The sequence below is a fragment of the Epinephelus lanceolatus genome, chromosome 6 (assembly GCF_041903045.1).
Source record: "Epinephelus lanceolatus isolate andai-2023 chromosome 6, ASM4190304v1, whole genome shotgun sequence".
NCBI lineage: Eukaryota > Metazoa > Chordata > Actinopteri > Perciformes > Serranidae > Epinephelus > Epinephelus lanceolatus.
Genome location: NC_135739.1, coordinates 47699903 through 47719054, shown reverse-complemented (window position 1 = coordinate 47719054; position 19152 = coordinate 47699903). Strand labels below are relative to the sequence as shown.

Sequence of the window (19152 nt, the reverse complement as noted above, 5' to 3'; positions counted from 1 at the left end):
ACTATGGGATGCTATGAAAGAAGTGATGGACCTGAATTCCAACAAAGGGACTATGCATGTATTAAATGAAATGGATAAAGCAAATGAACTCTACAACTTTTACAAAAGGTTTGATTGTGCGGTGGGTGATGGTGCTGAGGAACACAGTAATATTTTATTAAAATCATGTGACCAGGTCCATTGGTGATCATAGTGCAGTTTTTATTAATGAGGAAAGAGTTGATCAGGTTACAGTACACAAGTACTTAAGCATTCATTTTGATTTTCAATTACAGTGGGCTTATCATGTTGACGATGTGTGTTCAAGAATCAGTCAACGTCTCTATTTTCTGCGTAGGCTCAGGGTACATGGAGTAGATAAAAATGTATTGTTATTGTTTTATAGAGCATCCATTGAAACTATTATCCGTTATGGCATCACAACATGGTTTGGTAACCTGACCGTCAAAGCCAGATCACAACTTCAAAACTTGATTAAGAGGGCAGGTAAAATAATCGGCATGCTGCCCCCATCTTCAGTACAGGACATATTTGAGCAGACAGTCATGAAGCAAGGCCAAAAAATTACTACAGATCTGAATCATATCCTCCATAAGGAGTATGAATTGATGCCCTCAGGCAGAAGGTACAGGTTACCCAACTATAAGTTGAACAGGTACAAATTTTCATTTATCCCACTGTCAATCAAGCTACTTAACAGCAGGAAATGAAGGTCAACTTTTTAAACTTAGGGGCAATGTGCAATACTTGGGGATGTTGGGGCGGGGGGTATATATTTGTCTTCTTAATTTATATGTTGTCTGTATATGTGGCGGCTGTGTGACGGTGGACGGTCTCTCGCAGGTCCCTATTTCGCCCCTTTCCCAAATTTGAAAATGCTTCTAACTCTCCACATTCGTCCGGCCACATCCGAAATTCGATATTTTTGGGCGGTTGCACATGGTCGGCGCGAAATGCTAAAATAGCGCCCCCTACAAATTTTCAAAATACCCTTCCCATTGGGGTTAGTTTGTCGTAGGTAAATGAAATTTGGTACACACAAGTATCATACCGAGACGCACAAAAAAGTCTCTTAACGTCATGGTGAAATCCCAACAGAAAGTCGGCCATTTTGTTTTGAATTTTTTCGTTTCAATGATTTCCACAACTTACATTTGAACGAACTCCTCCTACGAATTTCGTCCTATCGACTTCAAAGTTGGTACAGATCATCCTGAGAACATGCTGATCAAAAGTTATTAAAAGCTTTTCTCTATGTCAAGGGGCGTGGCCGCTAGGACGTGACAAATTCTGGCGACTTTTTGTTTTCTTGCCATCGAATTTCGAACAGCTCTCCTGCCCACATACTTGATCTCAGCAGCTTCAAACTTGCTGGACATGATGATGGCTCCGCCCCGAACGCCCCTATGTGTTAATGTCCCACCTTACTCATAGAGCCCCCCGGTGGTAACAGGAAGTGACCAGTTTTTACTTTAACATGTACTGATGCCACAAACTTGACCACATCAACTTTATTCCACTTCTAATACATGCAGAACAAGTTGGTGAAGCTACCTTATGAACGCTGTGAAGCTACGTCTAATGGTGTCCATGTGGCGGCGTGACGACTATTGATCCCTCACCACTAAATACGTTTGGCATTTTGATGGCTTCAGCGACCTCATATCCTCATGAAAATTGATACACAGGTCAAGAATGGCGAGCTCTTGCATCTGATAGGGGCATCGCCCATGGGGAGGACAAAATGCCTCTATAGTGCCCCCTTGAATTTTTCAAAAACTGTCGGCCATTTTGATTTTGACTTGTCATTTTGGCGTGATTTCCACATGTTTTACTTTAACGAACTAGTCCTAGGGATTTCATCCAATCGACTTCAAATTTTTTACAGATCATCCAGAGACCATGCTGATCAAAAGTTGTGCTCTGCATGTCTGTAGGTCAAAGGGCGTGGCTGCTATGGCGCTGCCATTTTTGATCCATCGCCATGCATATTCAAGTAGCTCTCTCTCCCACATAATTCATCCAAACTGCTTCAAAATTTCTGTACATGATAAGAGCCCCGCCCTCAACGCCTCCATATGCTCGAAGGCAATCTTGCTCATGCTGCCCCCTTGTGGAAACAGGAAATGCCATCTTTTACACTGACAAACGCCAACCTCAAGCTCCTGACCTGATCAACTCCATTTTGTGGCCACATGACGATCAAGCTGATGAATCTCCACACAGTGACACACGTGTCCTGTCATGTTGCAGGCTGCCGCGTCGGCGGTGGCGACTTTTCATCGTTCGCCACTGAACATCAACTTGGTATAAATCCTTCATGCATTGTCCAATTTGCTCAAAATTTCACATGTGTGATGAGGGTCCACCCCTCAACGCACCTGGCCACATCTGGTTACGCTCGTACCACCACCTGGTGGATAAACGAAACATTGCGTTTTTTCACTCCTGCCAGGTTTTTTCTCCCTTCTCGCTTCGCACCACAGCCCCCATGTGCCTCAGGCCCCCACGGTTGCAGCGAGGGGGAGCGAGGGACGATCTACTCTAAACAGGAAGTCCCCATTTTGATTTAAACTTTTCATTTTGGCGTCGATTTGGTGATTTCCACAACTTGTATTTTAACAAACTCCTCCTACAGTTTTTGTCCAATCAGCTTCAGATTTGGTACAGATCATTCTGAGACCATGCTGATCAAAAGTTATTAAAAGCTTTTCTCTATGTCAAGGGGCGTGGCCGCTATGGCGCGGCCATATTTGATGCATCGCCATGAATATTCGAGCGACTCTCTCCCCCACATACTTCATCCTAACTGCTTCAAAGTTTCTGTACATGACAAGAGCACCACCCTGCACACCTCCTATTCTCATTCTCACTCTCACTCATAGCGACTCCCTTGTGGAAACAGCAAATGCCATAATTTTATATTGATAAACACCAACTCCATACTCAACTACATTTTGTGGCCACGTATTTATCAACTTGATGAATCTCCACAGTGGCACACGTGTGCTGTCATATACCAGGCTTGCCCATGGTGACTTTCGATCCTTCGTCATGAAATATCAAGTCCTTATAACTCCATCATGCATTGCTCTGATTGGCCACAATTTGATATGTGTGATCATGGTCTGCCCCTGAACACATCTGCATGGCAATGTATTGGTCTTACTCATATAACCGTTTCAGTTATGCGTGCTGTTGGCCCCCGTGGTGGTGCGGGAGAGCGAGGGCCCAATCACAGCTTTAATTATTATTATTGTTATTATTATTATTACTAAGCCTAATTTTATTGTAGCCATTGTCATAACTGTTTGCCATGCATCTCTCTCCGTCTCACTTTCTCTCTGTCTCTCCCTCTCATTATGCATCATTTCGTCATATGGATCACTGTATTATGCTGATCTGTTCAGTACACACAACATCCATTGCACATCTGTTTGTCCAGTTGCTCTTCCTGCGGCTTTTTTGCTGAGGTATTTGATTTAATGCTTTCCACCATGAGGGTTTTTTTCCCAACAAACATATATTACGTATTGACGTATAAAATAAGAAACAATATATAATCCACGGGTGGTGTCATGCTAACATGAAACATCAGTACATTCACCTACACAAGACATGAGACACAATATACAGGTAGGTTACATTCATATCACATTTATTCATCTTACATGAACCCCCGCACCTCCCACAAACACAACACACACACACACACACACACACACACACACACACACACACACACAAACACTTTTTTCCATTTTAGTTTTATGTCCTTAATGTACTACCATTACTCATTAAATTGCTTACTTGTATTGTGATCATGCAGTGTCTTTTCCCTGGTAAAGTAATATCCCATCAATTCTTTACATATACGTACAGCAGGGGCCTCTGTTTTTTATCCAGTGTTTTAAAATTAGCTTCTTTTGAAGGAGGTTAGAAAATATAATCTGCCACACTGTAGGATATCTTATTTACTCCGCATCCTGAAAAACACACAGCTCAGCTGATTTTTTTTTTTTTCTACAAGCATTAGATATTCATTCTTGGAAGCAACAACAATGTACATCTAAAAGATAAAGCTGGTGTCATCACAAAGCTAAAAATACATATATGCCACTAATGAAGTTCAGCGTAAGTTCAATCAGGAAGACTTTCTTTGTGCTCATCCTTTCACATTTCTCTCCATCCCACTCTCACTACTCCCTCTAATCAGCTTACTATGGGTGTTTACTCCTCTAGTTATCCAACCAAACTTTGCCACAATCAATCAAATCTGCTCTCTCTTCTGCGGCTGTCAGCCATCATTTTAGGCAGAATCTTTGCACCCTCCTCCACCCCGTTCATCTCCAGCCATCGTATCCAGAGTCCAGGACAAGCTCAATAAAGGCTCATTCCTCTATTCATCCAGATCATCAGCACTTCTCCTTCTCCTCATCTCGTCTTCACCTCCTCTACCACCACCATTGTCCAGGCCCCAGGGGAGTTCCCTATTCAACTATGGATTCATCACCCAGCTTATATCATACCATCCACATTTTTGTCCTTATGTGCACATTTTAATAATTATTCTTTTACTATTAAAACAAGTCTCTTCTGATTGAAATATATATTGTCTGTAGTTTATTCTACATCATTCTATGGCAGCCTTTTCTATCTCATGAGTGTAGCTGTCAAGCAGACACCACTGGAATATGTCACATTTAAGCAATAGTCTGTGTTTTTATTCATGTGTTCTGATAGATACTTATAAATAGAATACATTGATCTTCCAAGGAAAACTGTTGATATTAAAAAGAACATAGTGCCTGGTTTTGCCTTTAAGCTTCAAAATAGCCCCTGCTCTCCCCGGTTTCACTGCACAAGAACATGTACTGTCAAAAACAAAAGCAGCATGTCTACCTAACTCAGGCCAGTTTCAGGTTATTGTGTGGTTTCTCTCAAGGCTATCATGAGACACAGCCTGTTTATCTGTCAGCATCTTCCAAAACAGTCCAGAAACATTGGAAAACATAGCGTGTCCGCACCGCAGTAAACAAGATGGCGACTTCCGTTTTCCGGACCGCTCTCTAAAACAGTTCCCCCACATGAGACAGTGCCCTCTGGTGGCATTAGTAACCAGCTACTTTTTCCCACCCAGCTACATTTAGATATTTTACAGACTAAACAATCGGTCCATCAGTGAACAAAAGAAATCAACAAATAAATCAATATTAAACAATACCATTGGTTGCAGCCCTTTTCAGTCTTTTATTAAACACTGCACATTCATTCACAGCTGTTTCCATAGTGCCCATTGCCTCGAAACTATAGAGGCCTTACTATTTCCAAGCATTACCAAAGCCATGTTCCCACCAACAGTATGGTACAGTTTAGTTCAGTTCTGTATGCATTATTTATGTTTCCACTGTGGATGGTACCAATGGTACCATTCCTTAAAGAGGACATGAAACACTAAACATAGTTATCATAATTTAAAGAGGATCTCTCACCCTAAAAAGATAATTTTAGTTTAAACACTGAAAATGAAAGGAATCTCAGAATCCTGTCATTTAAGTTCAGCTGTCAAAACAAAGGGCGGCGCCATGTCTGTTGTGTCGGCGGACGTGACGTCAGCGGAGTGGTTGTCAAGCTAGCGATCACAGTGAAGTGAAGACAGTGGAGCATTTCTGAACCGGGTTGAGCGCCACACTTTTTGACAATGGAGGAAGATGAACTGGAGAGGCCTGTTGAGTCTGTGGCAAGCCCCATTGCCTACGCATATGAGCCTATAAGGCGTGGGAGTCGAGCAGTGGTACGGGAGGAAGAAGTGGTTGAGCCGGTGATTTGGGGTCAAGGGCGTGTCGGCAACATTACGTGGTGTCAGTGTGGCGATGCCCACTGTGCCAGAGTCCATTTGCTGCCAGGAAGCTGGTCTGGACCATCTTCTCCATGACCACCCCTGCATCACCATGGTGCGCTCATTCAGCATCCTGTGCTGGGAGGTGGACGTGTTGGAGGTAGCGATGCTTTCGCTGAGGGATGTCAGAGCTGAGACGCTGCAGCGTCAGGTAAGTCAAGCTAGCTGTAACCGCGGGCGAATGACTCTAACCGTATACAGTAAAGAAAACAAATGCATGCTCTACGGTGTTGGCCAGGAATATGAACAATGTTTCCACGTGCTGTTTGTTTACATACAGTTGTTGTCTGACTGAAACGTCTTTGTTTATGTCGTTTCTCCGGTACTAATTGTTAGCTAACCCTTAGCGTTAGCTAGTTGACGCTAACAGCTATTAGCTATCAATGCTGGTACCTAACGTTAGTTCGCCGGTTCACATCGCTGACTATATTACATACTGCTACTGGTGAATGAGCCAGTTAGATGCGGAACATGTCTGAGAGGCCTGACATAACAATATAATGCCACATGAATGCTTTCTATATGTAGTTTGTTTACATCGTGTTGTGCAGCACGTTATGAAACCAACGTTTGGGAAACCGCTGTCAAAACATTGTGACACAGACAGTTTGATGTCAGACATTCAGACGGGTTCATCCTCAATAACGTTTGAGTGAGATTAGCAATACACAGTTGACGTATATTCTGGAATCTGAAAGGAATGATTCAGTATTTTGTACTTTGTAGGTGATATAGAATAATACATAGAAGTGGATATGAAGCAAGGCTCAAGTTAACATAAATTACCAAATGGATTTCCACTCTCACACTCTAACAAGTGGACACATATAAAAGAAAAAAGACGCCCTGTTATATCGTTCCTGACAACAAACAACTTGTTTATGAGCTTAAAAAATTGAGACTGCATGAATAGCAGATAGTTCTGGAGAGGAAATTAATGGAAACATGTGGTTGTATTAACACTATGAAAAAAGGTAACTTCTGCACACTTACTCCAAGCCACAAAAGTATAATAATGATAAGGCTGATAAGCTCTATGATGGCAGGTGTGGTTATCCATCCAAACTGCCCAGGGTGATAAACATCCAAAAACAATTAACAATTCAATAAAGTATATAGAAAAAGCAGTAATACAACAGCCATACTTAACAATATCAAACATACATCTTATATCATCTTTCTTAATTTCCCTGAGGGATTAATAAAGTTCTATCTAATCTAATCTAATCTTATACATTATATCAGAGTCATCATCCTGTCAGAATGTACATCACCTATGTTCAAATATTGTTTACTAAATCTAACCAATACATTTTTTTTCCATCAGTCTCTTTAGGTTGACTGCCTACAGGCAGTTTACGCTCTGGGCCAGGGGCCAATTGGGAAGGAAGAACCGGGTCCCGATTCCAGCCTGTGTGGTCCACTCCATCAGGGCAGTTTTCCCCTCCCCGGAGTACTATGGATTTGAATATGCAGACATGTATGATGAATTTTAAGTTTTTTGTTCAGTGTTTGCAATTAAATATGATTTACTGTTTAAATTTAATGAAGTGGTTGATGTGCATTTAAATGCTATTTAGTAGTAGTTATGTTGCTCTACTACACGTTTAAAAGTTTATCATCAAACAAATAATTATTTATTTTATTATTATTATTATCACTATGATCCTCATCACTGATGCTTCCCTCACAACCCAACTCAAACTCATTATCTTGACTCTTCCATTGAGCTTTCTTCCTCAGACTCTTCACAACCCTCACTGATAAGGTCAAGATCTTGCAGAGATGATGTGGCCCTAGCTGGGGAGAGGTCTTCCACAGATGTACAGTATGAGTGGTCATTGTTTATGACCTGGTTGGTAAGTATGTCATCTGTCAAAGTGCCTGTGCAAATGTACTGCTTATTGTCTCCCTCTTCTGGATCCTATTGAAATGGATCGGTCTGGGTGCCGACACTGACTGTCAGGGTGTGCACACTGCCTGTCACCTGCTCTATCTTCTCACTGATGTCAGCCTCTGGGAATTTGCTGCTGGCCACCAGTTGCATGCATGCCTGCCTAACCTGTTAACACAAATGTACACTTTTTAGGTACCCAAATGATGTTATCAGCCTTAACATGAAAGACTTTGTACTTACATCCTGACTACTGATTTATTAAAGAATCATATACCTAAACACTTTTTGTTGTGTTGTTATTCTTTCGATAACCATGCATAGAAAACTATCCAATGTATCCTCTGTTTTGTTTCAGTGATGGTTGGGTGTAATTGGTTTTGGTTCAATGTCCATACCAGTTTTGGCTGTAGTGCTTGTTGAATCAGTATAATTATTTGGTGTTTTTTTATCATAAGATTAATGTGTGTAAACACTGGGGATGTTTGCTTTGCTTTTGAGGGACAATAAACAAAATTAACAAAATTACAATGTTAATATCGCATTTCTTGTAGGAGCCTGGGTACAGAATGTAGCAGCCAGAATCATATGTCATAATGCCACCAGTTCTTTTCCTCACTGACTTATTTTCTTTTCTACAGTTCTACTAGTTATTATTATTTTGTGACTATCAAAAGTATCAATATACAGTTATTTCTAATGTCCATGGAGAATCATGCACCTCACTACATTAGCAATGTCCTCCTGATTGCACTAATGTACAATGTGTTTTTACTAGGTGCTGTAGTAGGTAATAGTTACTAGTACTAGTTTTTAGAGACTGATAGTATCTGTCATGAAGTGTCTGTTGTGTGTCACTGCAGTTCAGGACCAATACAAAGTTCCAGTGCTATTTGCATAAATATCTACAATGTATGTTCAGTAAAAGGTAAAAGCTAGACTAGATTGAAATGCTGAATAACTGCCAAATGCATCAATATATTATTAGGCCTGCCACTGCGACTATTCTTGTTGACTTTTTAGTGTTATGGTAATGTTGGTCATGACTAAACATTAGCAGTGGCGAGCGGATAGCGCTAACATCGGCCAATCAAAAATGCTAATTTTGTTGTGAGCCAATTCCAGTCCGGTGGTAAACACAACATCAAGTGAGGCCTCAGGCGGGTTGCTGGACGGACAGTCAACACTTTGGGTTGAAAAGGTAAATTATTGTGCCTTACGTTGTGTCGTGATGGCTCTGACATATACAGTAAAGGCCAAAAGTTTGGACACACCTTCTCATTCAATGCGTTTTCTTTATTTTCATGACTATTTACATTGTAGATTCTCACTGAAGGCATCAAAACTATGAATGGACACGTGGAGTTATGTACTCAACAAAAAAAGGTGAAATAACTGAAAACATGTTTTATATTCTAGTTTCTTCAAAATAGCCACCCTTTGCTCTGATTACTGCTTTGCACACTCTTGGCATTCTCTCCATGAGCTTCAAGAGGTAGTCACCTGAAATGGTTTTCCAACAGTCTTGAAGGAGTTCCCAGAGGTGTTTAGCACTTGTTGGCCCCTTTGCCTTCACTCTGCAGTCCAGCTCACCCCAAACCATCTGGATTGGGTTCAGGTCCGGTGACTGTGGAGGCCAGGTCATCTGCCGCAGCACTCCATCACTCTCCTTCTTGGTCAAATAGCCCTTACACAGCCTGGAGGTGTGTTTGGGGTCATTGTCCTGTTGAAAAATAAATGATGGTCCAACTAAACGCAAACCGGATGGGATGGCATGTCGCTGCAGGATGCTGTGGTAGCCATGCTGGTTCAGTGTGCCTTCAATTTTGAATAAATCCCCAACAGTGTCACCAGCAAAACACCCCCACACCATCACACCTCCTCCTCCATGCTTCACAGTGGGAACCAGGCATGTGGAATCCATCCGTTCACCTTTTCTGCGTCTCACAAAGACACGGCGGTTGGAACCAAAGATCTCAAATTTGGACTCATCAGACCAAAGCACAGATTTCCACTGGTCTAATGTCCATTCCTTGTGTTTCTTGGCCCAAACAAATCTCTTCTGCTTGTTGCCTCTCCTTAGCAGTGGTTTCCTAGCAGCTATTTGACCATGAAGGCCTGATTGGCGCAGTCTCCTCTTAACAGTTGTTCTAGAGATGGGTCTGCTGCTAGAACTCTGTGTGGCATTCATCTGGTCTCTGATCTGAGCTGCTGTTAACTTGCCATTTCTGAGGCTGGTGACTCGGATGAACTTATCCTCAGAAGCAGAGGTGACTCTTGGTCTTCCTTTCCTGGGTCGGTCCTCATGTGTGCCAGTTTCGTTGTAGCGCTTGATGGTTTTTGCGACTCCACTTGGGGACACATTTAAAGTTTTTGCAATTTTGCGGACTGACTGACCTTCATTTCTTAAAGTAATGATGGCCACTCGTTTTTCTTTAGTTAGCTGATTGGTTCTTGCCATAATATGAATTTTAACAGTTGTCCAATAGGGCTGTCGGCTGTGTATTAACCTGACTTCTGCACAACACAACTGATGGTCCCAACCCCATTGATAAAGCAAGAAATTCCACTAATTAACCCTGATAAGGCACACCTGTGAAGTGGAAACCATTTCAGGTGACTACCTCTTGAAGCTCATGGAGAGAATGCCAAGAGTGTGCAAAGCAGTAATCAGAGCAAAGGGTGGCTATTTTGAAGAAACTAGAATATAAAACATGTTTTCAGTTATTTCACCTTTTTTTGTTAAGTACATAACTCCACATGTGTTCATTCATAGTTTTGATGCCTTCAGTGAGAATCTACAATGTAAATAGTCATGAAAATAAAGAAAATGCATTGAATGAGAAGGTGTGTCCAAACTTTTGGCCTGTACTGTATGTGTATATGTAGCCTATATTTACTTTTTAATTTGCCACTAGACGCATGTGACAGCTTTTCGGCAGCCGAGCCATGTGAAGGAAAAGCTAGCTAGAAAAAACTTTGGTGCATGCATGGCAAGAGGAATAAACAGGATGACGGTGAGGAAGATAACAGGATTGGAGTTAATGTATGGGGATTTTATTACGTTTGGATTCCTGACTGACTGCTTTGGAAAACGTGGCGTCACGGTAAGTAGTATTTCTTTAGTGGTTTGCATCAACTGTGATGACCACTGACTGTATGGTGTGGGATAACATGAGTTTTAGGTGAAAACTCTCAGGCCCGGATGTTTATATGGATTGTGGTTCATTTTTAGTTTCGGACAGTAATTTTGGCACATGCAGCATGCAGTCTTGCCGACCCTCTCCTGGCTGCCATCCTCGTCCGGAGCAGCTGCAGCTGCCTCCTCCTCCGCAAAATTGTGACTTTCCACCCTCCTCCTCGTCACTGGCTCAAAAGCATAGGCCATCGGGTTTGATGATAGATCAATATATCTTTCAGCTTCGTCCTCTGACATCTTTTCACTCCGTAAATTTCCTAAACTACTGCTTCTTCTTCTTCTTTCGCCTACAGACACAGTATCGTGAAACCAACCAACCACTCCGATGATGTAGGAGGTGACGTAAAATAAAGATGGCGCTGAGCACGGCCCAAAACATATCGTAAATGCATTTTTACTTTTCTGACTTTTTATTTCGTCAGTATGTCTTAATAATGCACACATCTCCTATGCTGGTGTCTGTTCCATTGTTTCATGTCCTCTTTAAGTCCTCATTTTTTGTCCCTCCTCTGTTGGGGTACCTAACACACAGATCTGGTACTAAAAGGTGACGCTAAAAACATGGCAGTCTGTTGACTGGTCAATAGAGGATGGTCACTCTTGCTCAGGGCTGAGTTGTGGCTGGTTTTCTAGGCTTATGTAACACTGTTCATACTGTGGCAAGCCTACATATTAGTAAACTATGACTATAAAATTAAAGGATGTTTTGCTACCTCTCACAGCAGCTGTAGACTGAGAAAAAAAATTAATTAATTCACTGGGCCGACAGCCGGCAACTTTTAAGGTGGAACATTTACTTGTAATGTTTCTCATTTAATAAGTTGACAACATGAATCCATCAACACAGCTTAAATTTTAATATGACAAGTTTGACCATTCCATACTTCCATAGTAGGAAGTCATACACTTTTAGTCATGACAGGTTCTTCAAGTGTTTAAAAATATATATTCATTTTGCCCGGATTATGTGAATTGCATATATTCTAATCCTCACTTGTACAAAACAAAAAAGCGTTTACGGAGTGTTGTTCCTGTGGGCTACTATGAAACTAAATCCCTGCATTTGCCTGAGAAGGACAAAATGAACAAACCTCTCACTCCAGCCTATTGTATTTTGTTCTGAAAATATCGGCATGTGTTGAAATGCAGACTTCCCTCTGGGTCACCGGTGATGAGGAAATACAGCGAGTGCTGGACGGAGCAGTGAGTGACAACAACCCCACCCACGTTTAAGATTACTGTTTGCAGTGGAAAACCCTAAACAGACCTAGGGTCCATGTCTGAAGGGTTAGGGCCCGTCCCAATATTTTCATATTACGATAACACGTCAGCTAGTATAACTATGCTGCCTCATAATGTCAGCTGGTTAGCTAGCTAGCAGAAGCCCCCTGTCGTCTGTCGTTTATCAAACAAAGCATGATGAATGCGGCAAACGTGATCGGTAGGATGAATGAGACTCCATTGTAGATGCCAGTTGGAAATGTAGATGGCTCACAGCTTCCTGTTTAAAATAGTTACGTATGCGTGAATGTAACCGACGCGGTGACGTAGTGAGTGGTGTCCCAATTCCTAGGGAAAGATTCCTACCCCTACCCCTACCCCTACCCCTGGTTGCTTCATTTTGAGGGCCAAGGTTGCTTCATTTTGAGGGCCAAGGGGTAGTGGGCAAGGACTAGGGGTAAGGCCAAGGGCTAAGATGTAGTGGACAAGGGGGGGTATTGGGATTGGGCCTTACTGTTGGTTCCAAAGGTACTATATTGAAAGTTTAAAGAGTAAATAGCAAAAGTAAAAAAAAGACTAAAGTATTTGGTGCTCTGAGGTAATTTTGCCGAATCATAATTTATTCATTTAGCAGATGAGTCAATATATCAGATCTTAAATATCAATGATAACTGTTGGAATCTTAAAGGTCTGACGTAAGAGGTGTCATAGTTTTGGCATTACACACACACTGAATAAACAGGCCACCATATGTGCTGGCTCAGCTACAGTGGGTTACAGTTCTGCTCTCTAACCTGTCAATGCCACTATTTAATGTGCAGACACTGAGTCTTATACTCCCTGTGATGCTGAGCCTCAGGTATTCTCATTAGAATATTGCAACTACATTGATTGACATTCAGCAAACATGCACTACATACAGGGAAGCTGCTGTGCAGGTCCTAGACGCACATGAATGCAGAGAGCTTAATGATCAGCAAGGATGTGGGACAGGGAAGTGCTACACATTCTAACACATCAGACAAGAAGCTTGGAGGCCTGCTCCTAAGTCATACCTCAAAGCGCTGAGAACTGACTTTCTTCCCCTTCTTCATCCAGGTAATACGAGGTTTGGGCTCACCCACTGCCTGGCATATAAACGATGCTGCTCCTCCTGAAATCCCTGTCTGATCGTCAGGGGACTTGATGAAGCTGGGCATGCCTAAGGATGAGAGACAGCAAGACAAAAGTGAGGGAAAATGGCAAAATGTGATTTTTGATATGGACTTAATCAAATTGTAAATTGAAATTGAATTCTAAACGATGCCATTGAACTTATGTACTGTACACACATACCTAGAAAATAAAGCAACATTAATGCTGGTCTTAATTTGTTTCATGTTTTTCTCTTAAAACAAACCCCAAAAGAACCAATAAGAGTATAGTAAAAGTACTGGACTGATAAGCAGTATTAGTAAGAGAAGTAGTATTTTTAACATAACCATCCCTAGCCACCATATAACAGAGACAGTAAATTATTGTTATTGCCATGTTCATGCCACTGTTATTGTTTATACAACACTGCTGACACATACGTTTATGTCACAGAGGCTGACACAGTCATATCAAACGTCAGACCCATCATACCTATTTTGATCGGCATGCTGTCTAAAATCATACACTGGAACACTTTGATGCCGCTGTTGTTAAGTTCTATGTAAAAATGCAAAGGCATGTTGTGAGTAATAGTGAGCAGGTAAGCCACAGTCAGAAGGCTGATTGAGCACAGTGGCAGATTTCTATTTTACCAATAATATTGCAATTTATTTACAAGTCATTCCAATGTGCTGGAGATAAACAGAAAAAGTAAATCAATACTGAGGAATTATCCTAAACAAATAAAATGAAATAAATCATATCCTTTGTCCTCAGATCATTATTATGAGTAACAAGTTAACATATTAGGTTAACTATAATTTAAACATGCATTCAAAATAATAATTATAATGACATGAATCTACTCAGAGCCAGATTAATCCTTCTTTATCTGTCCATTGTTAACACTGTATGTTCCATTGCTTCTCAAACAAACAGAAACATATGGCTACTTATTATGCATAATGACATCATAGGAACTCAAGTCAGATATTTAATCAATCCCTCCTCCTTGGCTGGCATTATGTAGTGTTCCATGCACCATTGATAATATATATGTATCAGTACCAGTCAAAAGTTTGCACACACCTTCTCATTCAATGGTTTATCTTTATTTTTTTTATTTTCTACATTGTTGATTAATACCGAGGACATCCAAACTATGAAGGAACACGCATGGAATTATGTAGCAAACAAAAAAGTGTTAAACAAACCAGAATATGTATTATATTTTAGATTCTTCAAAGTAGCCACCTTTTGCTTTGATGACAGCTTTGACAGCTTTGCACACTCTTGGCATTCTCTCAATCAGCTTCATAAGGTCACCTGGAATGGTTTTCAATTAACAGGTGTGCCTTGTCAAGAGTTAATTTCTGGAATGTCTTGCCTTCTTAATGTGTTTGAGACCATCAGTTGTGTTGTGCAGAGGTAGGGTTGGTACAAAGGTCTATACAGTGAATAGCCCTATTTGACTACTGTTCTTATCCATATTATGGCAAGAACAACTCAACTAAGTAAAGAGAAACAACAGTCCATCATTACTTTAAGACATGAAGGTCAGTCAATCCGGAAAATTTCAAGAACTTTGAAGGTATCCTCAAGTGCAGTCACAAAGACCATCAAACGTTATGAAGAAACTGGCACACATGAGGACCGACCCAGGAAAGGAAGACCAAGAGTCACCTCTGCTGCAGAGGATAAGTTCATCAGAGTCACCAGCCTCAGAAATGGCAAGTTAACAGCACCTCAGATCAGAGACCAGATGAATGCCACACAGAGTTCTAGCAGCAGACCCATCTCTAGAACAACTGTTAAGAGGAGACTGCGCCAATCAGGCCTTCATGGTCAAATAGCTGCTAGGAAACCACTGCTAAGGAGAGGCAACAAGCAGAAGAGATTTGTTTGGGCCAAGAAACACAAGGAATGGACATTAGACCAGTGGAAATCTGTGCTTTGGTCTGATGAGTCCAAATTTGAGATCTTTGGTTCCAACCGCCGTGTCTTTGTGAGACGCAGAAAAGGTGAACGGATGGATTCCACATGCCTGGTTCCCACTGTGAAGCATGGAGGAGGAGGTGTGATGGTGTGGGGGTGTTTTGCTGGTGACACTGTTGGGGATTTATTCAAAATTGAAGGCACACTGAACCAGCATGGCTACCACAGCATCCTGCAGCGACATGCCATCCCATCCGGTTTGCGTTTAGTTGGACCATCATTTATTTTTCAACAGGACAATGACCCCAAACACACCTCCAGGCTGTGTAAGGGCTATTTGACCAAGAAGGAGAGTGATGGAGTGCTGCGGCAGATGACCTGGCCTCCACAGTCACCGGACCTGAACCCAATCCAGATGGTTTGGGGTGAGCTGGACCGCAGAGTGAAGGCAAAGGGGCCAACAAGTGCTAAACACCTCTGGGAACTCCTTCAAGACTGTTGGAAAACCATTTCAGGTGACTACCTCTTGAAGCTCATGGAGAGAATGCCAAGAGTGTGCAAAGCTGTCATCAAAGCAAAAGGTGGCTACTTTGAAGACTCTAAAATATAATACATATTCTGGTTTGCTTAACACTTTTTTGTTTGCTACATAATTCCATGCGTGTTCTTTCATAGTTTGGATGTCTTCAGTATTAATCTACAATGTAGAAAATAAAAAAATAAAGTAAAACCACTGAATGAGAAGGTGTGTGCAAACTTTTGACTGGTACTGTATGTATGTATAAGTATATATATATATATATATACATATATATATATACATATATATATATATATATATATGTATATATATATATATATATATATATATATATATATGTATATATATATATATATATATATATGTATATATATATATATATATATATATATACATATATATATATATATATATATATATGTATAGGTCCATAGAGCTACAAGACAAGACAAAAAACATACAATAAAAAACAATCATACAATCAAGCAATTTTAAAAGCTCCTATAGAGGCTCTTATGCCAATGTTTACAAAGTCCAGGTGTATATTGAAAGCAGCTTTGCTTAGGGCTAGTTTAAGCCTCTATAATAGCGTTCTTGGACATGTCCAGACGAGACATGAATTTATACATCAGTTGTCTTAGTAGAGCTCCAAGAGTAGGAACATCACAGTTCACAAACAGCTGGCTTGCACTGTGCCACCTGGGGACACCAAGTAAAAGTCTCATGGCATCAGTGAATGCCACAGTGAGCTTACGCATGCTACTGTTCTTATATCGCCACCACAGATGTGTACTATACATAGTAGTGCAGTAGGCCCTGAACAGAGAACATTTAACACTGCGAGAGTACATACTAAATTTACGCAGCAATAAGTCTGCTTGGCCATGTAATTTGCAGCACTGTCTATACATGTCTCTATCATCATTCATCAGATATGTAATGTCCTCAGATATGTAATGTCCAAGATATTTTGTTTCTTTACACACCTTAAGAATATTTCCACTCAAGCGAAAAACAGGGAAAATTAATCTCTTGTCCTTGCTCCTGACAATCATGATGTTACTTTTCTTTGCATTACAACTTCAAGATTACTCTAGTTGATGACAACTACGCTTGTTAATGTAAGTGTGATAAAAAGTCTGCCAGCCAAGCCAATACTTCATCAATACATGTGATCAGCATGTAGAAAGCCATATTTCAATCTGCTCTGTCCCAGTCTCTCATTCACTGCTAGTATGATTTACAATCATGGTCGACACAAGCACATCACGCTTGCGGTGCTAACAGCAAACTGTTAAAGACAAACTAAATGAAAGCTGTCTGTATGTAGGTTAACACTTTATTAGGGGTGTCCCCAACTAAGAATTTTCATAGTCAAATCTGATTTGGCTTGGCTGGCGACTAATCGTCGAATCATGTTGTTTTCCCCCTCATTGATTAATGAACTCATTTGCATCAGTTTCTGCTCCAGAGAAAAGAGCTAAACACCCAAATAAACAAATTTAATTCTTCAGTTGGCATAATAAGATAATAATAATAAAAGTAAAAGGGTTATCATTTTATCTTTATCTTAATCCTTTCACTTCATCAAGGTATGATGCTCTAGATGAGCGCAGACGTGCTGCAGCCTCATCCATGGCTTTAACAGGAGTCGTTTCTGACTCGTCAGAACTTGCCATTTCATTCACAAATAAACATCCAAAAACATTATCAAAAGGTTTAGAAACAGTTTTCCTTCTTTCTGACTTCAAGTTACTTCATTAATCAACTCAGGTTCACACAAGTTCATCCACACGGATCATGCATCACTGCTCTCAATTGTTTGGCCACGTCGGACAAAAAGTAGCCAAATAAAAAAACAGTCTATCAAGAAAACAATCAGCAGTGTGTTGGGACTCACAGGACCACAGATGATTTATCATTTGGTAAAATCATCACTGATTTCAAGGCTTTTTCCTCTGCATGCTCTTTGTCTTCAAACAAAGAGAGCTAGGTGACACCCATCTCCACAGGAGGTCTCACCTCACACCTCAGTGAGACTCAAGTCCCAAAACTTGATTGGACAAGACCTTTTACAGTGACACGTGACTCTGTGATGTCACAGGCATCTGTACCAGATCTGCTCCCTTCCACAGAACTCTTCTCTGCTCCAACCGTGGAGCAGAGCTCTTTTTACTCCAGCTGCTTCAGCAGCTAACACCTCTTCCCATTTGGGCCTGGACAGCAGAGGCCCGAACCCCTGCTCCATAGCCCAAACCACTAAAGGGAGGGCAATTGATCACAGACTCTCTGGCAAACACAAGGTTTGCAAACTAGCTTTCCAGCAACAAGGAACTAAGTGAGTTAGCACCCAGCGTCTAACTCTGCAAGGACCCCGAGTGACCAGCTTCCTCGGATCAGAACCTTTGGAACAAAGGACAACAAAAACTGCACCTGGAATCATCTTCCCAGCCTTCTTCTGCCGGCTAACAGCAGTACACCACCAAGTGACTCTTTCTTTCATCCATTCAAGGATCGGTAATGTAACAGCTGGGCATAGCTTATCACAGCTTTACAGGCTAAGCAAGACTGTTTAACTTGTTGTGTGTGATTTGATGCTGTTTACTGAGTTATTGTTATGATAGTTTGCAGTTGGGTCATTGATTAGTTGGCTTCACCAAAGCTAAGTGTTTAGTTTGCTAATACTGTTCACAAACAGATTCTTGCACACAACTAAACAATCTCTGCACTAATCCAGACCGTTTGCAACACACGTCACATTCACATAGACTCATTAACAAATAGGCTTTCAACAGAGCTACATCCAAACAGGCATCTCAAAGTTCTCTTCCTTTGTCTTTGTCCTGACCACACGGTCAGACAAACACCTTCCCCTGAAGCCAGCCTTGATGCGGCCATTTTGGTAGTTCTCTGTTGTCAGCCATTTCGTTTTGTAGGCCAAACGGCTACTTGATCGCCACACCCGCCTTTGTCTTTCTCTTCTTTCTCTCTCGCACACACACACACACACACACACACACACACATACACACCAAGCTTGTATATAGTTAGTTAGAATTTGTGTGTTTTGGTTTGCTTTGCTAATTTGTGAATAAATATAATTCTTTGGAATCATGTCTGCTGTCTGTTTAATGTTGCACAAGAGTGAATGAATAGTCAACCTCTGCTGCGTCAAGAACTCCGAAATCCTTCAGGCGTTACTGTTAATTCTGGTTGTTGTCATTCATTCATCTTCTAACCGCTTCATCCTCTTGAAGGTCGCAGGGCTGACACGGGGAGAACATGCAAACTCCACACAGAAGGGCTCCCACGCCCAGGATCGAACCGGC

The 19152-nt window shown here is 41.2% G+C and overlaps 1 protein-coding gene across 13 annotated transcripts in view; it reads right to left on the bottom strand.

The window, feature by feature from the left end:
• ptprfa (protein tyrosine phosphatase receptor type Fa) overlaps nucleotides 1-19152 on the bottom strand; it is an 888655-nt gene that overhangs the window by 734528 nt on the left and 134975 nt on the right. For all 13 annotated transcript variants that reach the window (XR_013491747.1, XM_078169090.1, XM_078169094.1 and 10 more), the window contains one exon: nucleotides 13269-13414. Coding sequence is in view for 12 of the 13 variants with exons in the window: in XM_078169090.1 (XP_078025216.1) it covers nucleotides 13269-13414 (146 nt within the window). In the remaining variant the exon portion in view is untranslated. The remainder of the gene's footprint in view (nucleotides 1-13268; nucleotides 13415-19152) is intronic.